At 45.8% G+C, this 27,024-nt stretch overlaps 1 protein-coding gene across 1 annotated transcript in view; it reads left to right on the forward strand.

The window, feature by feature from the left end:
* Window positions 1-27,024, forward strand: part of CFAP74 (cilia and flagella associated protein 74) — a 211,304-nt gene that overhangs the window by 75,522 nt on the left and 108,758 nt on the right. Inside the window, exons 12-14 of the mRNA XM_069741966.1 lie at window positions 6,337-6,513; window positions 13,138-13,311; window positions 14,286-14,404. Of these exons, the coding sequence (XP_069598067.1) occupies window positions 6,337-6,513; window positions 13,138-13,311; window positions 14,286-14,404 (470 nt within the window). The remainder of the gene's footprint in view (window positions 1-6,336; window positions 6,514-13,137; window positions 13,312-14,285; window positions 14,405-27,024) is intronic.

Genomic DNA, 27,024 nt, shown 5'->3' on the forward strand with positions numbered 1-27,024 from the left:
CGGCTTCTGCCGGGGCCTACTTCGGCGCCGCGTCCCGTCCTCCCTGCGGCTCTGGCAGGCTGCCGCGCTGCTCTGCGGTGCACTGTTCCGGGGCCGCGGTTTCTTTTCCAGCGGCGCCGGCCTCTCCTTTAGGTCCCGGCTTCAGCTGGGGCCTACTTCGGCGCCGCGTCCTGTCCCTGCGGTCCTGGCAGGCTGCCGCGCTGCTCTGCGGTGCACTGTTCCGGGGCCGTTGTCTCTTTTCCAGCGGCACCGGCCTCTAATTTAGGTCCCGGCTCCCGCCGGGGCCTACTTCCGGTACCGCGCTCCTTCACTTCCGCTTTCTTCGGGCGGGCTTTCTCCCGCCCGACAAACTGTGCCCTGCAATCTCCGCCTACCGGCGCCATGTGGGCTGTCTCCGCCCCTTCCCCCACGTCGCTGCTGAGCCAGGGCAGGAGATTCCAACGTGCTCGCATTTTCTCCTGGGGGCACAGCACATCATCTGCGCGGATCACACCAGAGGCTGCAGGGCAGCAGCTCCATCTTTCTGTTCCACTGCTGTTCTTCAGGCCTGCAGTAAGTTACGGACAAGAGTGCCCCAGATGTGTCTACCTGCTCTCCTAGGGGCTATTGTTCCTGAGGAGCATCTTCCAAGCCGTGCAGCCTTCCATCTGGACACCGCAGCGCCTGCCGTGAGTACCTCTGCACCGCAGTTTGACTCAAACCCCTAATCTTCTGACATTTCCCTTATGGGCCCGTTCGGTCTAATTTTAAGGGAGGTCGCTCCCGGCCTCCTACCTTTTCCTGTGTCTTAGTGAAACACTTTCAGGGTTCGCCTTGTAACCACAAGCTCCCTTCAGGCAGGCCTGCAGCAACCCACATTTTGTTCCCGCTGCTCCGCCTCAGAGCGAAGTCCCCACCCCAGGTTGGGCCTCCCCTCTGTCTCTATCAGTAGCGGATCTCACACGGGTGTCCCAGACCCTTGTGTCCGTGCTCGATCGGTTGCCCCTGCAGCCTTCCGTAGTAGCCAGCGGGTCGCAGGAAGCTCTGTCCGAGTTTTCCAATACAGGCCGCGAAAGATTCAGTCGGGAACGCCAGTCTGAGTTATCTTCTCGGTCCATCTCGCCCCACGGTCTTTCTCTGTGGTCGAGTTTCCCCTTATCCTTCCCCCCCCCCCCCCCCCCCCCGGAGTCAGGCGAGGCTTTCTCTGATGTGCCTTCGGAGGATAATTTGGGGCCGGAGTCGAACCATATCTTATCATGAGGGATATGGTTCAAAGCCTCATTGGAGCGTCCAATCTGACTTGTGGCTACAAAGATTCCTCTACGAAACCCGCAGATCAGGCGGTTTCGTTTAGACGGTCTAAACTACCTCCCAAGGGATTCGCTCCTCATCCTGAATCGAGGAGCTTCTGGCCAGAGAAAGAGCGAATTTGACCAGACGTTCTCAAAGAGGAAAGCGTCTTGGAGTCTCATATCTCTTTCCTCCGGATCTCATCGCCAACTGGAATGAGAGGTGATGGAGAACGACCTCTCCCCCTGTGGATCCGCCGGCCGCTAGACTTGCCACCAACACAGTCCTCACGCTGTCCGGTGGGGCGACTCTGACAGGTTCCATCGATAGGATCATGGAATCCTTTGTGAATTCGGCTCTCGAACCTGCCGCATCATCCCTATGCCCGCTTGCACTTGGGTTTCGAAGTCGGTATCCGAAGGGGCTAAAACAACTCCATTGGGGCATTCTAGCCGGAGCTCCACCAGACTGGCTGGCGGAAGTTACCACCCAGATTACTCATGCCGGGGAATAATGTGTTCTCTGGACGTCGCGTCTTCTGCCGCTCAGACACCCGGTAATGTTGTTGCCAGCCGTCGTTCTGTTTGGCTCAAGAGTCATCAAAGAAGTCCCTTACGAGCCTGGCTTTTTCAAGGATCACGTCCTTTCGGTTCCAAGCTGGACCAAGTTATTAAGGACGCCACTGGCGGCACCAGTTCTCTTAGGCGGCAACTTCGGTCCTTTTCGGCCTTTTTTGCGTCGTTTCGCGGCATCAGATTCCTTTTCGCAACAGAGGCCACAGGCACGTTAAGAAAAGAAGGTATTCTTCGACTCACTCCTTCCTGGCGTCCCCGCTACTCCTAAGGTGGATTCTCCAGGTCCAGGACTGGAAGTTCCACCTAGGCATGACCCACGACTAGACTCTAGCCCGTTTCTCCTGTTCCTCAGGGACGTCTGGGTCTCCTCAGTAGAGGACGCATGGGCCAGGGCACTTGTATCCTCTAGATACAAAATCTTCATTTCACGGCCCTGGGATCGTTTTCTTCGAATCCCAACCTCCAAGAGACCCCGCTCTAGTCCCGGGTTTCTTTACAGCCATTGTTTCCCTCCTTAGATCCGGGGTAATCGTTCCCGTTCCAGAACAGGAACGGTTCAACGGTTCACAGGCTTCTCTTCGAATCAGAGGACGACAAGGTTCGTCCCAGTCCGGATCTCAATTTGCTGAACAGGAGGTTTCGTCGGAGACACTTCAGGATGATATTCCCTCGTTCAGTAATCGCTTCCATGGAGGCTCAGGAATTTCGGTTTCAGGCTCCCGAAAGTCTATCCATCTTCCCGACACTCTAGCCGTTGCAGGTGGCTCGTCAACAGGAAGAAGTTCCGTCTTGTTCAGCGCCTCGTATCTCCGGGCATGTTCTTCGACACTTGTCGGACCAGAGTCTTCCTTCCCGAACACAGGATATCCCTCCTTTGTCAGGAAGTTTGCTTGCTCCAGGGTTTTCGGCTCCCCCCCTTTCCGATGGGCCTTAAAGGTCCTAAGGAGGTTGGTTGCAACATCGGGAGCAATTTTCCCTTCGCCCGTTTCATTCAAGACTTCTTCAGCAGGCTATTCTATCACAGGGGGACAGGTATGTCTTCTCCCTGCATCGTCCGATCCGGCTTTCCCCCCAGGTCAAACGGTTCCTCGACTGGTGGCCGAGGTCACTTCTCTTATCCCAGAGTAGATCCTTCACAGCATATCTTTCCTTTCAGTTCCCTGGCAGGTGGTGACGACGGACGTCAGCCCGCTCGGTGGAGGCGCGGGGCTTTGTCACCTGTTCTTTTCAGGGTTGTTGGTCGGTGCAGGAGTCCTCCTTGCCGATCAATGTCCTCGAGTTCCGGATCATCTTTCTGTCTTTCCTTCACTGGGTAAGGATTCTCAGCAGCCTAGACAGACAATGACACAGCAGTGGCATATATCTACCACCAGGGGTGGACTCGGCGGTCTCTGGCCTCGGCCGAGTTTCCAGGATCCTCCTTTGGATAAAGGTAACGGTCCTGGTGAGCTCCGCAGTGCATGTCCCCAGCGTGGACATTTAGGCCGCCGACTTCCTCGGCCGCGAGGGCCTTGTGGCAGGGGACTGGTACTTCAGGAGGTTTCCTATCGGATTGCTCTTCGATTGGGGGACTCCAGATGTGCACCTCATGGCGTCCCGATTGAATAGGAAGGTCCCTTGGGTCGGTCCAAGGTCCCGCGATCCTCTCACAGTGGTGTTAACACTCTGGCCATTCCTTGGTTGCAGTTTGCGCTCCCCTATCGGTTCCCACCCCTTTCCCTTGCTTTCCAAGCTGTCGAAAAGATCAAGGCGGGATGGGTGTCGGTCATTCTGATCGTCCCGGATTGGCCCAGGAGGTCTTGGTTTGCGGACATCATCAATCTTCTCCCGGTCACCCCTGGTGCCTTCCAAACAGACCCGATCTGCTGTCTCAGGGTCCGATCTGCCACCCGAATTATCGGTCGCTCAGTTTAACGGCGTGGCTGTGGACTCCACAGTTCTAAGAGCGTCCGGTCTTTCGGCCCGGATGGGTCACGCTATAATCCAGGCTAGGAAGCCTTCGTCTTCTTTCAGGATCTACTATCGTACCTGAAAGGCTTACTTTCGTTGATGCGAGTCCAACCGCTTTTCACCTATGTCCTTTCCCTGCCTTCCATTTGGTTTTCCTTCAGGCAGGACTGGATTTGGGCTTCGCTCTCAGTTCCATAAAGGGCCAGGTTCCTGCGCTCTTCTTCCCTTTAAGAAGACGTTATCTTCTCAGCCACAGGTTAAGACCTTCCTTCAAGGAGTAGCCCACGCTGTCCCTCTGTACAGGGCCTCTGTGGATTCATGGGATTTAAAGGTTGTGCTGGTTATTCTCAGGGGTTCCCCCCTTTTGAGCCTCTCAGGGAGTTTTCCCTGTCAGTTCTATCTCGGAAGGTGGCTTTTCTCAAGTCCATCTCTTCGATCCGCCGCGTGTTTGAGTTGGCGGCCATTTCTTGCCGACCTCCTTTATGGTTTTTCCATTTGGTTTTCCTTTATGGTTTTTCCACCAGGACAAGGTGGTCCCAGGCCTCCGCCTTCCTTCTTTTCACGAGGTGGTTTTCATCTTTCCACCTCAGCGAGGACATCATTCTGCCTTCCTTTTGTCCAGCTCCGACTCATCCTCTGGAGCGATCGTTGTACAGGCTGGACCCCGTCAGGGCAGTGAGGATCTCCCTGGCTAGCACGGCCGCTTTCCGAAAGATGGATTCTCTTTTCGTCATCCTTGATGGCGTGCGTAGAGACCTGCTGGCTTCCAAGGCGACTATTGTTCGCTCGATCAGAACGGCAATTTTGGAAGCTTACCGGGTCAAGAACAGAGTGCCCCTCCTGAGATAAAGGCTCACTCTACCCGGGCAGTCGGCACTTCCAGTGTGGTACGTCACAGGGGCTTTCGCCGACGGCTTTGCAAAGCGGCAACCTGGTCTTCCATCCACACGTTTCGCCGGACTACGGCGGACTCCAGCCTGGGAAGAAGGATCCTGCAGGCGGCAGTGGTGAGTCCTCGTACTTGATGGAAGTCTGTTTTTCCCACCCCAGGGACTGCTTTGGGACGTCCCATGGTTTCTGTGTCCCCCAATGAAAGGCGATAGAGAAAACAGGATTTTTGGTTGCTTACCGTAAAATCTGTTTCTCGGAGCCTTCATTGGGGGACACAGCTCCCTCCCAAGTTGAACAGCTCTGTTTACTGTATACGTTTGAGTTCTTTGAATACTCTTTGAGTGCTTGAAACTGTTAATCTATGGAGCGCCGTGGAATTTGTTGGCGCTATGTGGATAAAGTTTATTATGTTATTATTATTCTTTCTCTTTTACACGTTGCTTCTCCTACTGCTTTCTCACTAACTGAATATCCTACTTCCTGTCGGTAGGGTGTACACTGCAGAGGAGGAGCTAACTTTTTTATTTGCATAGTGTCAGCCTCCTAGTGGCAGCAGCATACACCCATGGTTTCTGTGTCCCCCAATGAAGGCTCCGAGAAACAGATTTTACGGTAAGCAACCAAAAATCCTGTTTTACACACCCGTGTTTTGAGGCTCAAGGACGGACGGATGGACTGGCCGCAGGTCTCTTGACCCAAACTCGAGAGCTTTATATATGCCTATGAGGCTGTCCTGTTTCGGTCAGGAGACTTCCGGTCTGTACTTAGGCCACAGAACACGGATTTATGAAACCTGCCTAAGGTGTATGGGATCTTTTATTGCTTGTTCCAGAAACAGATATATCTATCAATCTATGTCTAATTAGATTCTTTTGGTCAATTTTATTTTCAGCAGTAGAAATCTGTAAAAACTAGCTCCAAAATAGTGTGAAATGCCGTAGGTTGTCTCATGAGGAAGCCGAGACTCATATGTTGTATTAGAACATGATTATTGTAGAGGGGGGTTCCCTGCGTTGGACCCCTCTATATCAACCGAAGCAGATAATCACTCATCTTTGTCCGAGCTGTATAAGGATGGCCAGTCCTCTCTATAGACAGCATATGACACTACATTACTTGCCAGGGAAATGTCTGGCAAACCGCAAAATCAGCTGTTAGCCCCTGGTCCTGCTCCAGGTACCCCAGGCAATCAGTTGATGGCCCTTCGAGCGGCATTGTGAAAATAAGGTTGTCTCCGATGGGGCAACCCCTCCTAGAAAATCCACATTTAAAACCACTAGCAGACAATAGCAGCTGAGAAATAAGCCATAAAGTAAGTCGATCTAGCCTAGGCTGTATTCAGCTCGGTGTGGTGGTTTCAGTTTATAAAATAAAGATCCATTGCACAATGGGCATCACCGGCATCTGGTAGACCTCATGGAGGTCCTTAAGTTCCACCTAGGTGTCCATTGTTTTCACATGAAGTATACCTATGCAAGCAGCATTATTTTGTTCTCCCAGATATAATGGAGTCTGCAATGCCGGCTTTAAAACGAAAACGTAAAGAAGTTGCCGAATAAGTTTTTATTCCTGGCTTCCTAAGTAAAGTGAGTGAGCATGCTTAGTGAAGAAATGTTTGGAAGACGTACTTATCATTTTCCTCGGTCTGCAGAACAAGTGGCGCTCTCCCTCCCCTCTATCATCTGATGAGGATGACGGCTCCCTAATTCAGCGATCCCACGATATCATTGTGTCGCCGGTTTTTACGCATGAATTCGAAGGTGAAAGTGAAAATTTGGCTCAGCCGGAGTTCAGAGGATTATGGAGTGAAGATCTCAACCCCTATAAGGTAAAGGAGGACTCCTAACAAGAGCTGCTTTCTGCAGGAAATATTTCACAGCACTAAATACACATTTCTGTGAACAGCGATATAAATTCACCATGTATTAGTAATTCCTCGTTACCAGGGCCATTATAGAGGATTTCCATTCAGTGCCTGCAAATTAAGTTCATGGAAATTGGAGATATGCAATGAAGATTTAAAATCTGCACAACTTCTATTTAATTTTATTAATTTTATTTATTTATGGTGCTTACTTATATAGCGCCATCATATTCCACTGCGCTTTTCAGATATATTGTCATCACTGTCCCCACTGTGATCTAAACTTTGTATATATGTAGTAATGGACACCTCCACAGATGATTTGCTTACATAGGTAACTGAAGCAGAAAGCCTCATGGCTCATGCACAGAGCCCTATGCCCATAGCCTGTATTGCTCTTTAGTACAGACATAGTCATGCAATCTCCATGCACTGCCATACCAGCTCTTTCACGTACAGACATGGATGGCAGACAGACAAGCATAACAGGAAGCAACAAATGAAGTAGAGCCAAATGTGAGGCCACATACGGGAACAGCAGACACACAATCTTAAACCAGCAGCAGGCAAATGGCTAATAGATGGCTAGCAGTACTGTAATAGCAACTGGTCCTTGTTTATAGAAGTGTGGATGCAAATAAAGGTAATAGATTAATAGAACATTTTGAAAGTTGCTTGTAAAGTTATGGTTTTTAGCACAAGTGTATGAAAACATAAACTTTTAGTAAGGAAATGGTTAACAGCAGGATAGCAGTGAAGAAATGACAAACTTTCTTGCAGAGAAGCAGTTCTAAAAAAAATAGGAGATATATATTAGCAAACTGGAAACTAGCTTGCAGTGATGATATACCTTGGTTGCAAAGGCTGATGTGTGAAAAAGGCTGAGAACAATTACAAGACATTGGAAATCTGGAAACTTGATTGCAGAGATTGGTATGGACCAATGCTTCAAGGGGAGGTCCGAGCTAACATTTATTTTAAAACTAAATGTTTATTTAGTGTAATATCTGTTTTCTAAAATACTTTATTTAAAAAGTCACTATCATTCCCTCACTATGCTATCTAACTGCTTTATTTTTTTTACCTACTTTCTGTGTGATGATCCTTTGTTTGAGAATTCCCAGTGCATGCTGGGATACTTAACCGAGATGTCATCAGTGGTCTGAGTCTACAGTCGCTGCCGCAGCCTCTGGACTTTCCCTGAAACGTAGCGTCATCAGTGACGTCGGTTTCAGGGCCTGGGCTAGTCCCTGCTCTACTGAACATGCATATATGCTCAGTAGGGTCTTGTCACTGTGCAATTTATTTAATGCATAATGAAGGTGTGCTCCCTTTCCATCTCTGATGGGAAATGTCATGACCTGGCAAAAGAGCGCACTGTCAGTGTACAGTGTAAGGAGAGAATGTGGCAAGCAGGGCTGCCCCTGCAAGTGACGTCACTTTCACTTTGCTGCAATTTATTTTATTTTTTTAAATAAAAACTTATCCATATAATCTGGCTTATATTTGGGGGTGAGCTCCTATTTTTAACGGCTCCACATTGGGATACATATAAGGTATGGTGTAACTCCTATTCTTTTTTGGGGAGGGATGTGGTTTAAAAAAAACTTTGTTTATGACATGATAATGTATTGATATCAGATTTATATACTTATAGCTGACAACCACCACCAACTTATCACGTGATATTTTTGAGCTCTAGTAGTAAAGTATGTTGGCAATACCTACCCACTTGCCATGTATGTTGCAAAGGGGTTTTTAATCTTTTTGCAGGTCATATTTAGATGTGATCGCTTATAATCAGCTAACCCATTGCCCTAGTCATTATTATTATTATTATTATTATTTATTATAGCGCCATTTATTCCATGGCACTTTACATGTGAGGAGGGGTGTGCATAATAAAAACAAGTACAATAATCTTAAACAATACAAGTTACGATTGGTACAGGAGGAGAGAGGACCCTGCCCGCAAGGACTCACAATCTATAAGGGATGGGTGAGGATACAGTAGGTGAGGGTAGAGCTGGTCGTGCAGCGGTTTGGTCGATCGGTGCTTACTGCAGGTTGTAGGCTTGTCGGAAGAGGTGGGGCTTCAGGTTCTTTTTTGAAGGTTTCAGTGGTAGGCGAGAGTCTGATATATTGTGGTAGAGAGTTCCAGAGTGGGGGCGATGCACGAGAGAAATCTTGTATGTGATTGTGGGAAGAGGGGAGTAGAGAAGGAGATCTTGTGAGGATCGGAGGTTGCGTGCAGGAAAGTACCGGGAGACGAGGTCACAGATGTATGAAGGAGACAGGTTGTGGATGGCTTTGTACGTCATGGTTAGGGTTTTGTACTGGAGTCTCTGGGCAATGGGGACCTAGTGAAGGGATTGACAGAGGGGAGAGGCCGGGGAATAGCGGGGGGAAAGGTGAATTAGTTGGGCAGCAGAGTTTAGAATAGATTGGAGGGGTGCGAGAGTGTTAGAAGGGAGGCCGCAGAGCAGGAGGTTGCAGTAGTCAAGGCGGGAGGTGATGAGGGCATGGACTAGGGTTTTTGCAGTTTCTTGGTTTAGGAATGTACGGATCCGTGAAATATTTTTGAATTGAAGTCGGCAGGAAGTGGAAATAGCTTGTATATGTGGTTTGAAAGTGAGATCAGTGTCAAGGATTACCAAAAAGGCAGCAAGCTTGTAGGACTGGGGAGAGTGGGCAGCTGTTTACTTTAATGGATAGTTCCGTTGGCGGGGTTGTGTGAGATAGGGGAAAAATGTTGAATTCTGTTTTGTCCATGTTAAGTTTTAAAATCTAGCAGAGAAGAAGGATGAAATAGCGGACAGACATTGAGGGATTCTGGTTAGTAGGGTGGTGATATCTGGTCCAGAGATGTAGATCTGTGTGTCATCAGCATAGAGGTGATACTGAAAACCGTGAGATTCTATGAGCTGTCCCAGGCCGAAGGTGTAAATGGAGAAGAGCAGGGGCCCTAGGACTGAATCTTGTGGGACTCCGACAGATAGGGGGCGAGGTGAGGTAGTGTGTGAGTGGGAGACGCTGAATGTGCTGTCTGTTAGGTATGACGAGATCCAGGATAGGGCCAAGTCTGTGATGTCAAGGGATGAGAGGGTCTATAGTAATAGGGAATGGTCCACTGTGTCAAAGGCAGAGGACAGGTCCAGGAGGAGGAGGACCGAGTAGTGTCGCTTGGCCTTGGCGGTTAATAGGTCATTGGTGACCTTAGTTAGGGCAGTTTCAGTGGAGTGGTGTGACTGGAAGCCAGATTGTAAGTGGTCGAAGAGGGAGCAAGAAGAGAGATAGGAGGACAGTTCAAGATGGACGTGGTGTTCCAGTACTTTTGAGGCATAGGGGAGAAGTGATCTAGGGCGATAGCTAGATACAGAGGATGGGTCAAGAGAGGACTTTTTGAGGATAGGTGTGATTGAGCCATGTTTAAAGCTTGAGGGGAAAACACCAGTTGTTAGTGATAGGTCGAAGAGATGGATTAGGGTTGGGATGAAGACTGTGGTGAGGTTTGAGATAAAGACGGATGGGATCGGGTCAAGTGCACAGGTGGTGAGATGCGATCTTGAGAGTAGAGTGGAGAGTCAATCTTTTGTAATGGTGGAGAAGTTGGTTTTGGAGGTGGAGGGCTGGGCAGTTAGGAGGAAGGGCTCTGGGGGTTGTCTACCAAAACTGTCTCTAATGTCATAAGAACTTTTGTGTAATTCTGAGCTTTGATCAGGAGCAACTGCCCTTGGATGAATGCCCTGGGTAAATGCCTACACTATGATCTCTCAATAGTCTCCTGACTTGTTTTCGTGCATGGAATGCAAAGCCACATATCATATAACTAGATGGTGGCCCGATTCCAACGCATCGGGTATTCTAGAATATGTATATATGTATATGTATATGTATATATATATATATATATAGCAGCCACATAGTATATAGCACAGGCCATGTAGTATATAGGAGCCATGTAGTATATAGCAGCCACGCAGTATATAACACAGCCACGTAGTTTATAACACAGCCCACGTAATGTATAGCACAGGCCATGCAGTATATAACACATCCCACGTAGTATATAGCAGCCACGCAGTATATAACACAGCCCACGTAATATATAGCACAGCCCACGCAGTATATAACACAGCCCACGCAGTATATAACACTGCCTACGTAGTATATAGCAGCCTCGCAGTATATAACACAGCCGGGCTGTGTGACACGAGAATTCCGGGACAGACCGACAGACGGAAGTGGACCTTAGACAATTATATATATAGATGTCCTATACTGGTTTGCTATACATAACTGAGCATGACAGGAGTGCTGTGTTTCGAATTATTTCATCTAGCAATTTGCAATTCTATGAGTCTGCTCTAATTGATTTTTTTCAGGCCTATATATCTGCAGTTATTGAATGAGCAAGGCAATGATATATCTCATTTTGTCTATTCTTTTCAAATAACTGTATCAGCTCTAGTTTTTTATGGGTTATTACTAGTATACCTTGTGTATCTCAGGTATGCCAACGCATTTTTTATTTTGTAATATGTATTAAGTTCTCACCTGGTGAGTTGGATTCCCAAAGCCTTAGGTCAGTGTGAGCAGCAACGATCATTGGCGATACAGCAAAGGAGTGGGTCTTGACGGATGATGTATTGGATCAGGAAGGGCGGTGACAGCAGGGTATGTAGGATGGCAGACAGATAAGCAGAGCAGGAAGGATCAGATGAAGCAGAGCCAGATGTGAGTACACATATGACAAGATCAGATGCACGGGCAATCCAAAAGTAGCACCAGGCAAATGATTAATAGCAGGATAGCAGTCATGTAATGGCAATTGGTTGTTGCTCTTAAAGTTGTGGTTCTACACCGGAGTAATAGATGACCTGCTTGCAGAGTTTTGGTTTATAGCACAACTGTTACCAAGCAAATGATTAAAAAACACAGGATAGCAGTGAATTATTGGCAAACTTGCTTGAAGAGAAACGGGACTCGCTTAAATAGCAGAAGTATTTTGGCAAACTGGAAACTCTTGCAGTGATACCTTATATTGATATCAGAAGCTGAGGTTTGATCAGTGCCAAGAACAATTACAAGTTGGTAATTTGGAAACTTGATTGCATGGTTAGGTGTGAACTACAGGTGGGTTGGCTAGACTGAGCGTGAAAATAAACACTAATAGTTGGAACTATACAAATCAAGCAGGAAAAAGAGCGGTGATTCCCAGGCACTGCCACAGAGTGAAGTTGTCATGGGTGTGTCAGATGCTACAGACAGTCACTCTGCATTTGGCTACAGAAGGTCTCTACATTTGGCTCTGCATATGCCTTCTTAATGCCTTTTGGACCCTGTGGCAACTTCCCTTTGGCTCTAATTGACACACCTGGACCTGGGTGTTTATAGACTCTCAGTCTGCTTCAGGGAGTCGCCGGTGATATTCACATTTTCCAATTGTGAAGGGATCAACCCGACTTTGAAACACATCGCATGAATGAATACGGATCCAGAGAACATTATCTAATATATAATTGCCTAGAATACTACTTCCTGCAATTTGTGCCAACTTCCGTGGCTTTGTCCGGAGCTAATGTCCGGAGCTAATGTCCGGAGCTAATGTCCGGAGATAAGTGACGTCAACAGTGTCCAGTGTCTGATTGGTTGCCGCCTGCTGCGAGCGACCAATCAGAAACGTGCCGTACTGTGACACACTCCGCCCGCCATTTTGGTGTGATTTTTGAATTTTTACCTCACAGCAAGTTTCTACTGCGTGGAGGCGGGCCCAGTGACGTTGCTCTTCAAGCTCCTGCCGAATTTCGTCAAAAAAATGATAATACCATTTACCAAAACTATATATATTTAGTTGTGAAGTGGTTCAGTGACATTTTCACACCAATTTTGAACTTTTGTTTGGTGTTTTCTCCATATACTGCCTATTATTTTTGTTCTTTCTTACTATTATTTATTAATTGTATTATTCTTACATTTGAATAAATAAAGTATATATGGATTCTAGACTTCCGATTCTTTAGAATCGGGCTGCCATCTAGTTATTATTATATTATTATTATTTATTTATATAGCACCATTAATTCCATGGTGCTGTACATGAAAAGGGATTACATACAGAGTTATAGATATCATTTACGGTAAACAAATTTACAATGACAGACTGGTACAGAGGGGAGAGGACCCTGTCCTTGCGGACTTGCATTCTACGGGTACACCCTTGTCTTCTCTCTGTGGCAGTGCCAAGGAAGCACCGCTCTTTTTCCTGTTTGGTTTGAATACGTTTTAACAAATACGGAGTGGTGCCAGGTCACAACCCAGGCAGGTGAGCAGATACAATCATTTGCTCCATGTGTCCTGTATTGAGGGTGACGCACTTGGAGCACCTTTTCTCTTTTTCTAGGATAGGTGAGTAACAATATGACACTCTTCATAACATTTAAGAATAGCTTGATTACCGATAAATATTACAGACTTTACAAGTTACAGTATATTTATGAAGTGTTTTATGTACATTCGTACTCACGTGATGATCTTAAATTGATAACCTATTGATTTTCTTTCTGATCCACATTCTTGTTTGTTTAGGTACCGCGTGATGACATGGACAGTAAGCCTAAAGGGGGCAGTAAGATGGAAAAAGAAATCATGAGTGAAACCTTAAGCAAGCTCCGTCTAGGTATTGTTGAAAAGCAAGTCGTCTCAGGACATGAATTTAAAGGCTGCCCATTTTACAGCAAGCCAAAGATGATTTACTTTAAGGTTAGTTTCACATTAAGGGCTCGAGCAGACAACCATTATCGGTCTGAGTGCGATCCGATAAAGCATCAGATCACACTCGGACCAATGTTAGTCTATGAGAGGAACATGTCCTCGAAAAAAAATTGCTGCATGCCCAAGTTTGATCTGATATTCGGATTAAAGATGGGCGAACCGGAACAGTAAAGTTCGGCGTCCGTACCGAACACCTATTGTTCGGGCACGGACACCGAACACGAACTTCACTAGGAAGTCCGTGTTACCGTTCGGGTTCGGCTGCCAATTCTGGCGCTTTGCACGGCTCTTCCCACTTTCCCTATAGTGGTGGCAAGTGGGAATATTTGTGGGGTTGATGTCACCTTTGTATTGTCAGGTGACATCAAGCCCACGGCGTAGTAATGGAGAGGCGTCAGGTCATATGGTAAATAAAGACACAGCCAGAATAAAGTCCTTTAATTGAAAGAAAGACACAGACCCATTAAATAATCTTAATTAAACCATACTTACGACCTCGCCTAAGTCCACCAAAGCCTTCGATCTACTGTAAAAAAACTAAAATAAAAAAAAACCAACAATATACCATACCTGTCTGTCGTTCTGTACTACGCCGTAATCCATGTCTGAGGAATAAACCGTTTTACACCTCGACGGTGCCAAGATGCAACCGTCCAGGCTGAGAACCACTGGCGACTGAGCGGCTGCGAGCGCATCCTCAGTGACCGGAGGTGACGTCATTGAGGTTACGTCCGGTCACTGAGGCTCCGTTCCCAGACGGGCTGAACTGCGGTGACCTCGGTGAGATCCCCACTAGCAGCGGGAGAGCCAGGTAAATATGCTGCGCAAAATGAAAACGCTTTATCTTATGAGCCAGCTTCACATTAGCGTTACTTGTACCAACCGATTAACCTGTAGGATTAATGCTGTGGTCTTAGATTGAGTGAACTCATGTGCCTTTTTATTCTTAACCTGCTTTTCAGGACCTTGATGTAGGTAAGACCTATATGAAAAAAATCACCTTGACAAATGCATCATATACAATTAATTTCTGCAAGCTGGTGGGAGTAAGTGATCATCTGAAGGATTTCTTCACCATTCAGTAAGTGATTTTATCATTCATATGAACAAAAATAGGTGTTCTGAATGTTGACATAGATCCACAAGAGAGATTACTTCATCTTCTAGATTTCGTTTCATTTCACTTACTTGCAGATTGTTTAAAGTCTATAGATACCTTTAACATGGAAAAATGATTTTTACACATGTTAAGTTTCAATCTGCAAACTCCAATCCTCCATTAATTTTATGACCTGCTGTTAGTGCAGTTTGCAGGGTTCAGATATTTTTCGGATGGCTACATTTACACTCTCAGTATTTCACATCAGTATTTGTAAGCCAAAACCAGGAGTGGGTGATAAATCCAGAAGTGGTGACGTGTTTCTATTATTCTTTTTTTCTGATATTTCCTCTCCTGGTTTTGGCTTACACATACTGATGTAAAATACTGATCAAATACCAATAGTGTGAACGTGGCCTATGGGAGTGTCTCTACCAGTAATATAGGCTGGATGTGAGCTCTTAGTGTATCCAGGGAGCTGCAGTCTTCATTAGCTCATATGTTGGCACAGGTTCTTTCCTCCTTTTCTATAACCTTTCTTCTCTGTTCTCCATGTAACTGTACATTCATTGCCCTCTCCACTCTGGAGATCTCTGTACAACTCCCTTTGCCTTCTTCCTGTTGCTGTCTTTAAGAGAAGGGAGATAAAGAGCAGCAAGAGCTTTCAGAACAGGTAGCGGGAGCTCTGATGGATTTGTAACATTTTTTTCAGATCACTCAGATAAGTAAAGGACTGCAGCACAAAAGCAGTAAATAAAATTTCAATGACCATTTAAAAAGTTTTTTTTTTTAATCAAATGTTTTTATTAAACAGTGAGAAAAATATATGCAAATTACATTACTGCAAACAGTACACATCTACAGTGGGGCAAAAAAGTATTTAGTCAGTCAGCAATAGTTCAAGTTCCACCACTTAAAAAGATGAGAGGCGTCTGTAATTTACATCATAGGTAGACCTCAACTATGGGAGACAAACTGAGAAAAAAAAATCCAGAAAATCACATTGTCTGTTTTTTTAACATTTTATTTGCATATTATGGTGGAAAATAAGTATTTGGTCAGAAACAAAATTTCATCTCAATACTTTGTAATATATCCTTTGTTGGCAATGACAGAGGTCAAACGTTTTCTGTAAGTCTTCACAAGGTTGCCACACACTGTTGTTGGTATGTTGTCCCATTCCTCCATGCAGATCTCCTCTAGAGCAGTGATGTTTTTGGCTTTCGCTTGGCAACACGGACTTTCAACTCCCTCCAAAGGTTTTCTTTAGGGTTGAGATCTGGAGACTGGCTAGGCCACTCCAGGACCTTGAAATGCTTCTTACGAAGCCACTCCTTCGTTGCCCTGGTGGTGTGCTTTGGATCATTGTCATGTTGAAAGACCCAGCCACGTTTCATCTTCAATGCCCTTGCTGATGGAAGGAGGTTTGCACTCAAAATCTCACGATACATGGCCCCATTCATTCTTTCATGTACCCGGATCAGTCTGTTGTGAATTCTGTGGCTGAGTTCACTTCTGTGGTCACAAGTGGTATTGCAGTCTCTGGGCTTCCTCCCTCAGGTGTTTTGGTGAGCTCGTTGGCTGCCTTGCTATTTAGCTCCACCTGAGTCTGTCTTCCTTGCTCCTTGTCAATGTTCCAGTGTTGGATCTGAGCTACTGCATCTTTCCTTGGGCCTGCTGCTCTGCTAGATAAGTGCTTCTAGTTTGTTTTCTGTTTTTTCTGTCCAGCTTGTTATTATCTTTTGCTGGAAGTTCTGAGAAGCAGAGGGGTGCACCGCCGTGCTGTTAGTTCGGCACGGTGGGTCTTTTTGCCCCTTTGCGTGGTTTTCGTTTTAGGGTTTTTTGTAGACTGCATAGTTCTCTTTGCTATCCTCGCTCTGTCTAGAATATCGGGCCTCACTTTGCTGAATCTATTTCATTCCTACGTTTGTCTTTTCATCTTGCTAACAGTCATTATATGTGGGGGGCTGCCTATTCCTTTGGGGTATTTCTCTGAGGTAAGTCAGGCTTGTATTTCTATCTTCAGGCTAGTCAGCTCCTCAGGCAGTGCCGAGTTGCATAGGTAGTTGATAGGCGCAATCCACTGCTGCTTCCAGTTGTGTGAGGATAGTTCAGGTACTGCAGTCTACAGAGATTCCACGTCTCAGAGCTCGTCCTATTGTTTTGGGTTATTGCCAGATCTCTGTATGTGCGCTGATTACTGCACGCTGTGTTGCCTGATTGCCAGCCATAACAGTACAAGGAGCCATTCAATGATTTCCAATAGAGGGAAAAAAGAAATCCTGACATCATTTTTTTTTCTTAGCTCTGTCTTCAGTCTTTTTTTTCCCCTAGACATTAGAGTGCTTCAGGACACAGCTGTGGACATGGATATTCAGGCTCTGTGCTCCTCAATGGATAATCTCGTTGTAAATGTACAAAAGATTCAAGATACTATTGATCAGAAATCGATGCTAGAACCAAGAATTCCGATTCCTGATTTGTTTTTTGGTGACAGAACTAAGTTCCTGAGCTTCAGAAATAATTGTAAGCTATTTTTGGCCTTGAAACCTCATTCTTCTGGTAATCCTATTCAACAGGTTTTGATTATTATTTCTTTTTTGCGCGGCGACCCACAGGACTGGGCGTTTTCTCTTGCACCAGGAGATTCTGCATTGAGTAATGTTGATGCATTTTTCCTGGCGCTCGGATTGCTTTACGATGAGCCTAATTCAGTGGATCAAGCTGAGAAAAATCTGCTGGCTTTATGCCAGGGTCAGGATGATGTAGAAGTATATTGTCAGAAATTTAGAAAATGGTCAGTACTCACTCTGTGGAATGAATCTGCACTAGCGGCTTTGTTCAGAAAGGGTCTCTCTGAAGCTCTTAAGGATGTAATGGTGGGATTTCCTATGCCTGCTGGTTTGAATGAGTCTATGTCCTTGGCCATTCAGATCGGTCGTCGCTTGCGCGAGCGTAAATCTGTGCACCATCTGGCGGTATTGTCTGAGAGTAAGCCTGAGCCTATGCAGTGCGACAGGACTATGACTAAAGTAGAACGGCACGAACACAGACGTCTGAACAGACTGTGTTTCTATTGTGGTGATTCTACTCATGCTATTTCTAATTGTCCTAAACGCACTAGGCGGTTCGATAGCTCTGCCGTTATTGGTACTGTACAGTCCAAATTCCTTTTGTCCATTACCTTAATGTGCTCTTTGTCATCATATTCTGTCATGGCGTTTGTGGATTCAGGCGCTGCCCTGAATCTGATGGATTTGGATTATGCTAAACGTTGTGGATTTTTCTTGGAGCCTTTGCGGTGTCCTATTCCGTTGAGAGGAATTGATGCTACACCTTTGGCCAAGAATAAGCCTCAGTACTGGGCCCAGCTGACCATGTGCATGGCTCCTGCACATCAGGAAGTTATTCGCTTTTTGGTACTGCATAATTTGCATGATGTGGTCGTGTTGGGGTTGCCATGGCTACAAACCCATAATCCAGTATTGGATTGGAACTCTATGTCGGTAACCAGCTGGGGTTGTCAGGGAGTACATGGTGATGTTCCATTTTTGTCTATTTCGTCATCCATTCCTTCTGACATCCCAGAGTTCTTGTCGGACTTTCAGGATGTATTTGAAGAGTCCAAGTCTGATGCCCTTCCTCCGCATAGGAATTGTGATTGTGCTATCGATTTGATTCCTGGTAGTAAATTCCCTAAGGGTCGTTTATTTAATTTGTCCGTACCTGAACACACCGCTATGCGCAGTTATGTGAAGGAGTCCCTGGAGAAGGGACATATTCGCCCATCGTCGTCACCATTGGGAGCAGGGTTCTTTTTTGTAGCCAAGAAGGATGGTTCGCTAAGACCGTGTATTGATTACCGCCTTCTTAATAAGATCACTGTTAAGTTTCAGTATCCCTTGCCATTGATTTCTGACTTGTTTGCTCGGATTAAGGGGGCTAGTTGGTTTACTAAGATTGATCTTCGTGGTGCGTATAATCTGGTGAGAATCAGGCAGGGAGATGAATGGAAAACGGCATTTAATACGCCCGAGGGTCATTTTGAGTATCTGGTGATGCCGTTCGGACTTGCCAATGCTCCATCTGTTTTTCAGTCTTTTATGCATGACATTTTCCGTGAGTATCTGGATAAATTCTTGATTGTTTACTTGGATGACATTTTGATCTTCTCAGATGATTGGGAGTCTCATGTGAAGCAAGTCAGAATGGTTTTCCAGGTACTGCGTGCTAATTCCTTGTTCGTGAAGGGATCAAAGTGTCTCTTCGGTGTGCAGAAAGTTTCATTTTTGGGGTTCATCTTTTCCCCTTCTACTATCGAGATGGATCCGGTTAAGGTTCAGGCCATCCAGGATTGGACTCAGCCGACATCTCTAAAAAGTTTGCAGAAATTCCTGGGCTTTGCTAATTTTTATCGTCGCTTCATCTGTAATTTTTCTAGCATTGCCAGACCATTGACCGATTTGACCAAGAAGGGTGCTGATTTGGTTAATTGGTCTTCTGCTGCCGTGGAAGCTTTTCAGGAGTTGAAGCGTCATTTTTGCTGTGCCCCTGTGTTGTGTCAACCTGATGTTTCTCTTCCGTTCCAGGTCGAGGTTGATGCTTCTGAGATTGGTGCAGGGGCGGTTTTGTCACAGAGAGGTTCTGGTTGCTCAGTGTTCAAACCATGTGCTTTCTTTTCCAGGAAATTTTCTGCTGCTGAGCGTAATTATGATGTGGGCAACCGAGAGTTGCTGGCCATGAAGTGGGCATTCGAGGAGTGGCGTCATTGGCTTGAGGGTGCTAAGCATCGCGTGGTGGTTTTGACTGATCATAAGAACCTTACTTATCTTGAGTCTGCCAAGCGCTTGAATCCTAGACAGGCCCGTTGGTCGTTATTTTTTGCTCGTTTTGATTTTGTGATTTCATACCTTCCGGGCTCTAAAAATGTGAAGGCGGATGCTCTGTCTAGGAGTTTTGTGCCCGACTCTCCGGGGTTATCTGAGCCGGCGAGTATCCTCAAGGAAGGAGTCATTGTGTCTGCCATCTCCCCTGATTTGCGGAGAGTGTTGCAGAAATTTCAGGCTAATAAACCTGATCGTTGTCCGGCCGAGAAGCTGTTCGTCCCTGATAGGTGGACTAGTAAAGTTATCTCTGAACTTCATTGTTCGGTGCTGGCCGGTCATCCAGGAATCTTTGGTACCAGGGAGTTGGTTGCTAGATCCTTCTGGTGGCCATCTCTGTCACGGGATGTGCGTGCTTTTGTGCAGTCCTGTGGAATTTGTGCTAGGGCTAAGCCCTGCTGTTCACGTGCCAGTGGGTTGCTTTTGCCCTTGCCGGTCCCGAAGAGGCCTTGGACACATATTTCGATGGATTTCATTTCTGACTTTCCCGTTTCTCAAAAGATGTCTGTCATTTGGGTGGTCTGTGATCGCTTTTCTAAAATGGTCCATCTGGTGCCCTTGGTTAAATTGCCTTCCTCCTCTGATTTGGTGCCTTTGTTTTTCCAGCATGTGGTTCGTTTACATGGCATTCCTGAGAATATTGTTTCTGACAGAGGTTCCCAGTTTGTCTCGAGGTTCTGGCGAGCCTTTTGTGGTAGGATGGGCATTGACCTATCTTTTTCCTCGGCCTTCCATCCTCAGACTAATGGCCAGACCGAACGAACCAATCAGACCTTGGAAACATATCTGAGATGTTTTGTTTCCGCTGACCAGGATGATTGGGTGTCATTTTTGCCGTTGGCTGAGTTCGCCCTTAATAATCGGGCCAGCTCGGCTACCTTGGTCTCTCCATTTTTCTGCAATTCTGGGTTCCATCCTCGTTTCTCTTCAGGACAGGTTGAGTCTTCGGACTGTCCTGGTGTGGATTATGTGGTGGACAGGTTGCAGCAGATCTGGACTCAGGTAGTGGACAATTTGACCTTGTCCCAGGAGAAGGCTCAGCTTTTCGCTAATCGCAGACGCCGTGTGGGACCCCGACTTCGTGTTGGGGATCTGGTTTGGTTATCTTCTCGTCATATACCTATGAAGGTTTCCTCTCCTAAATTTAAACCTCGTTTTATTGGTCCGTATAGGATTTCTGAGATTCTCAATCCGGTGTCTTTTCGTCTGACCCTCCCAGACTCCTTTTCCATACATAATGTATTCCATAGGTCGTTGTTGAGGAGATACGTGGCACCTATGGTTCCATCTGTGGAGCCTCCTGCCCCTGTTTTGGTGGAGGGGGAATTGGAGTATATTGTGGAGAAGATTTTGGATTCTCGTGTCTCTAGACGGAAACTCCAGTATCTGGTCAAATGGAAGGGTTATGCTCAGGAAGATAATTCCTGGGTTTTTGCCTCTGATGTCCATGCCCCAGATCTTGTTCGTGCCTTTCATGTGGCTCATCCTGGTCGGCCTGGGGGTTCTGGTGAGGGTTCGGTGACCCCTCCTCAAGGGGGGGGTACTGTTGTGAATTCTGTGGCTGAGTTCACTTCTGTGGTCACAAGTGGTATTGCAGTCTCTGGGCTTCCTCCCTCAGGTGTTTTGGTGAGCTCGTTGGCTGCCTTGCTATTTAGCTCCACCTGAGTCTGTCTTCCTTGCTCCTTGTCAATGTTCCAGTGTTGGATCTGAGCTACTGCATCTTTCCTTGGGCCTGCTGCTCTGCTAGATAAGTGCTTCTAGTTTGTTTTCTGTTTTTTCTGTCCAGCTTGTTATTATCTTTTGCTGGAAGTTCTGAGAAGCAGAGGGGTGCACCGCCGTGCTGTTAGTTCGGCACGGTGGGTCTTTTTGCCCCTTTGCGTGGTTTTCGTTTTAGGGTTTTTTGTAGACTGCATAGTTCTCTTTGCTATCCTCGCTCTGTCTAGAATATCGGGCCTCACTTTGCTGAATCTATTTCATTCCTACGTTTGTCTTTTCATCTTGCTAACAGTCATTATATGTGGGGGGCTGCCTATTCCTTTGGGGTATTTCTCTGAGGTAAGTCAGGCTTGTATTTCTATCTTCAGGCTAGTCAGCTCCTCAGGCAGTGCCGAGTTGCATAGGTAGTTGATAGGCGCAATCCACTGCTGCTTCCAGTTGTGTGAGGATAGTTCAGGTACTGCAGTCTACAGAGATTCCACGTCTCAGAGCTCGTCCTATTGTTTTGGGTTATTGCCAGATCTCTGTATGTGCGCTGATTACTGCACGCTGTGTTGCCTGATTGCCAGCCATAACATCAGTCGTCCTGGCCCCTTTGCAGAGAAACAGCCCCAAAGCATGATGTTTCCACCACCATGCTTTACAGTAGGTATGGTGTTTGATGGATGCAACTCAGTATTCTTTTTCCTCCAAACACGACAAGTTGTGTTTCGACCAAACAGTTCCAGTTTGGTTTCATCAAACCATAGGACATTCTCCCAAAACTCCTCTGGATCATCCAAATGCTCTCTAGCAAATTTCAGACGGGCCCGGACATGTACTGGCTTAAGCAGTGGGACACGTCTGGCACTGCAGGATCTGAGTCCATGGTGGCGTAGTGTTTTACTTATGGTAGGCCTTGTTATATTGGTCCCAGCTCTCTGCAGTTCATTCACTAGGTCCCCCCACGTGGTTCTGGGATTTTTGCTCACCGTTCTTGTGATCATTCTGACCCCACGGGGTGGGATTTTGCGTGGAGCCCCAGATTGAGGGAGATTATCAGTGGTCTTGTATGTCTTCCATTTTCTAATTATTGCTCCCACTGTTGATTTCTTCACTCCAAGCTGGTTGGCTATTGCAGATTCAGTCTTCCCAGCCTGGTGCAGGGCTACAATTTTGTTTCTGGTGTCCTTTGACAGCTCTTTGGTCTTCACCATAGTGGAGTTTGGAGTCAGACTGTTTGAGGGTGTGCACAGGTGTATTTTTATACTGATAACAAGTTTAAACAGGTGCCATTACTACAGGTAATGAGTGGAGGAAAGAGGAGACTCTTAAAGAAGAAGTTACAGGTCTGTGAGAGCCAGAAATCTTGATTGTTTGTTTCTGACCAAATACTTATTTTCCACCATAATATGCAAATAAATTGTTAAAAGAACAGACAATGTGATTTTCTGGATTTTTTTTTCTCAGTTTGTCTCCCATAGTTGAGGTCTACCTATGATGTAAATTACAGACGCCTCTCATCTTTTTAAGTGGTGGAACTTGCACTATTGCTGACTGACTAAATACTTTTTTGCCCCACTGTATGTTTTGCATTTTCAATAAACTTTCAACCCCAAACCAACCTCCCTCCCCCCCCCTCACCCCCACCCCTGGAGACCTAACAAGAACCACTCCGATCTACCCGAATGTCCATTATTAACCAGGAACAAGAAGGCGTCGTATCAATACTGCTCCCACGGGGATATATGTTCCAAAAGCACGAGCAAGGTCTCCAGATCACGTCGACTCGATCCAGGGATTCCATAACCTGTTGAAAAGGTCCATCTTGTTTCTTTTAGAATAGATGCTCCTCTCCAGTGCAACAATATGGTCTACTTGCATCATGAAATCTCTTCTCGTTGGTGGCTCAACCCTAATCCAGAACTTAGCGATCAACTTTCGTGCAATAAACAGCAATCTAGCAATAACTGTTTTATACAAGTTATCAGTTACAATTTCCTCCACGTAACCTAATATGCATACCAGAGGGTCCCGTGGTACCGAACAATTGTATGTTAGTCCCACTTTGTTTATCACTACAATCCAAAACGGGGCCAGCCTAGGGCACTGCCACATCATATGGAAGATACCCGCCTCGGATTGCGAGCACCTAGGGCACTCAGAATTAGGTCTTAAACCTGCCCTGAACAGCATATCCGGAGTTCTATAGGCCCTATGAATAACAAACAATTGTGACAACCTCCCAGGCTCACTCATCGAGATCTTGGGCATGTATTCCAATATTGAGTCCCACCGATTGCCGTCAATCGCCCCCAAATCGGCCTCCCACTTCGCCCTGGCTCTGATAGGATGTTTCTCTAAAAAGGAAAATAGCAGGAACTCATATATTCCCGAGATCACCCCCCTTGTGCTTTCCCCCATAAGGATAAAGTCTAGCATCAGGTCCACCTGAATCTCTATAAGCCCCCTCCTACATTGTGCCCGATATGCATGAGAGATGCGATTATACTGATACAGTTCAGAGCTTGGCAGCAGAAATTCCTCCTGTAATGTCTTGAACTCCTTAATTCTACCTTGGTGCAAAACCTGGCTCATCCGAGAGATTCCCGCTCCCTTCCAAACCTGAAATCCCTCCATCTGTCTAAACTCCTGTAGGAGACAATTATTCCACAAGGGCGAGAACCTAGTAAGTGCCCTCACTCCCCTAATTCTCTTAACTTTGTCCCAAACCTTTTGGTAAAAAGTTGTTTAAAAGGAACCTGTCTGAAGCTTTTACCCACCCCAAACCATTAATATGATTGTATTGCCCTTTAAGAGATGAGCCTGTTATTTCCTTTATTACCCCAAAGTTCTGCTTCCTCAATGAGAAATCGTTTTTTTTTTAAGTTCAGTCTGGAAGTTCATTGGGGTGCAACGATGCACTTACAGCCGCTCAGTCGCCGCTGTATTCCTGAATTAACAGCACCAGTTCCATGGCTGATTGACAGGTCATTCACTCTGGTACACCGCTAGTGACTTGTCAATCATCCAGGTGAAGTTGGCGGCTAGTTTAGGAAGACAACGGACGCTGAGAAGGTGTAAGTGCATCGTCACACCCCAATGTAATTCCGGGCTGAACTTCAAAACATGACTTTTTGGTTCTGAAGGTTATAATTGATCGACTGGATTATCTTTTTAGGGCTACAAAGTCATGTTTAATGAATCGGGTGGGGTTAAAGTTTCTGACAAGGTTCTTTTTTGTATTTTCATTTTAGGAAGCAAATGAACAATAAAAAAGCTGTGCTGCTGTGTTATATATCCTTTATGGCTTCCATACACATTCGATGGGGCCCATCAGGAGGTTAGCGTTGACAGCTTGAATTAACACCGCAGGTCCTTTCATACATCAGGCAGATGAGTCTGACGAGATAAGTCCAAGGCTTACTGAACACACAAACGATCGACCGAGCAAATATGGAAATGGAGGAGTCAGGAGAGATAGATATTGGCCAGTTATCATCTAAAGTGTATGGGCAGCTTTAAAGGGGTTATTCAGGATTTTATTAGTTCTTAGGCCCACAGTAAAAACTAACAGGCGATTTGTTGCTACCTCTCTGTCTGGCAGCAAAGAGCGGTCACAGGTCTATCCTTTTGTCGATACTGCTGCTTCCGGTGTCCATCACGTTGACAGGACAGCGGATTTTCCTATTCCGGGCTGATCTGTTGACAGGACGTGACTGCCAATGTCGTGCTGATTGACATCTGGATCCCCGCTGGCTGTCAATCCGCATGACATCGGCAGTCACACCATGTCTACAGAGCAGCCCGGAAGAGGAAGAGCTGCTCTGTTGACATTGAGCAGGTGAATCGCCGGCAGGAGCGTCCGTCATGTTATTATTTCCCTTATTTTCCCAATTAGTTCAATAGTAAAACTGCAACTACAAAACACAAGTTCATCTGTATATTTTTTTGCATTAATGGCGTAGATCAAGTTCTACAAAAACATTCTCATAATTCGGGAGCTGGCAATGCTTCAGGCCGATTTTCTGTTTTTCCAAGAATGATCCGGTATATGATTAGTGTGATAATTAGGAGTTAAGGATTGTTCTGCAGAATGGGATGTGGATGTCATATTGGTTTGCTGAGGCTTGTTCTCTTATGGGTACCTGGGTGCAGTGAATTACAGTATTTTAAGAATCTGCTTTTTTTCTTCTTCCTATAATGAAATGTTTTTGTTATGTTGCTGCACGTTAAGACGGAGGATTGTCTGTGACATTGAGGTGTGAGTGATGGATGTAGTGTGACACAACGTATGAGCTGCTGGATGCAACTTGTCACATTACAGAATTAGATTATCATGGAAACTTCACATTGCGGCTCACTGGTGACAAGGTATGAGCGCGAAAATGTGATAGGAAACACAATGAAGGGTGCATGGAGGAATTCTGTGCCCTTCATATATCCAGTGCTATATATAAAAATGCTTGTTATTTTCTTATCCCTACATTTTGGCTATTTGCGTATGCTAATACAATGCAATTATTTAAGAGACTGGTACAAAACTATTTATTTGTGCAATTTTCCTGAGAGTGTGCTGCGAAAACCTGAGTCCTAAGGCTGTGTTCACACACAGTGGTCATGCCGCAGCTTTAACCCGCAGCAGCCCTGTGCCTGTTTACAGGTCTACAGGTGAAAAACTTGTTTCCCTGTAAGATTAAGTGGAGGACATAGGGCTGCTGTGTGAGAACGAAGCCGAAAACATACCGTAAGTATTATCAAAGACCATACACACTGACAATTAACTTTCGAAAATGATGACTCACGTAAAAGGGCCACAATTACATTTTTTTTTGTTCCTTACACCAGTGAATACTTAATGGGCGATTTTTATTTATTTATTTTTCTACTCCTTTTCTTCTAAGAGCCAATTTTTTATTTTTTTTTCCCAGTCGAAATTGCTGAATGAAGGCTTGTTTTTTTGCAAGCCAAGCTGTTGTCTTAAATTACATCTTGCAGTGCTTTGCGAAAGTATTCAGCCCCCTGGAACTTTTCAACCTGTTCCCACATATCATGCTTCAAACAAAGATACCAAATGTAAATTTTTGGTGAAGAATCAACAACAAGTGGAACATAATTGTGAAGTTGAACGAAATTTATTGGTTGTTTTAAATTTTTGTGGAAATTCAAAATCTGAGAAGTGGGGCGTGCAATATTATTCGGCCCCTCTAACTTAATACTTTGTTGCGCCTCCTTTTGCTGCGATTACAGCTGCAAGTCGCTTGGGGTCTGTCTCTATTAGTTTTGTACATCGAGAGACTGAAATTCTTGCCCATTCGTCCTTGGCAAACAGCTCGAGCTCAGTGAGGTTTGATGGAGATCGTTTGTGAACAGCAGTTTTCAGCTCTTTCCACAGATTCTCGATTGGATTGAGGTCTGGACTGTGACTTGGCCATTCTAACACCTGGATACGTTTATTTGTGAACCATTCCATTGTAGATTTTGCTTTATGTTTGGGATCATTGTCCTGTTGGAAGACAAATCTCCATCCCAGTCTCAGGTCTGTTGCAGACTCCAACAGGTTTTCTTCAAGAATGGTCCTGTATGTGGCTCCATCCATTTTACCATCAATTTTAACCATCTTCCCTGTCCCTGCTGAAGAAAAGCAGGCCCAAACCATGACTACCACCACCATGTTTGACAGTGGGGATGGTGTGTTCAGGGTGATGAGCTGTGTTGCCTTTACGCCAAACATATTGTTGCCAAAAAGTTCGATTTTGGTATCATCTGACCAGAGCACCTTCTTCCACATGTTTGTGTCTCCCAGGTGGCTTGTTGCAAACTTTAAACGACATTTTTTATGGATCTCTTTGAGAAATGGCTTTCTTCTTGCCACTCTTCCATAAAGGCCAGATTTGTGCAGTGTACGACTGACTGTTGTCCTATGGACAGACTGTCCCACCTCAGCTGTAGATCTCTGCAGATCATCCAGAGTGATCATGGGCCTCTTAGCTGCATCTCTGATCAGTCTTCTCCTTGTGTGAG

This window comes from Ranitomeya imitator, chromosome 10 (genome assembly GCF_032444005.1).
Source record: "Ranitomeya imitator isolate aRanImi1 chromosome 10, aRanImi1.pri, whole genome shotgun sequence".
In the NCBI taxonomy this organism is placed as follows: domain Eukaryota; kingdom Metazoa; phylum Chordata; class Amphibia; order Anura; family Dendrobatidae; genus Ranitomeya; species Ranitomeya imitator.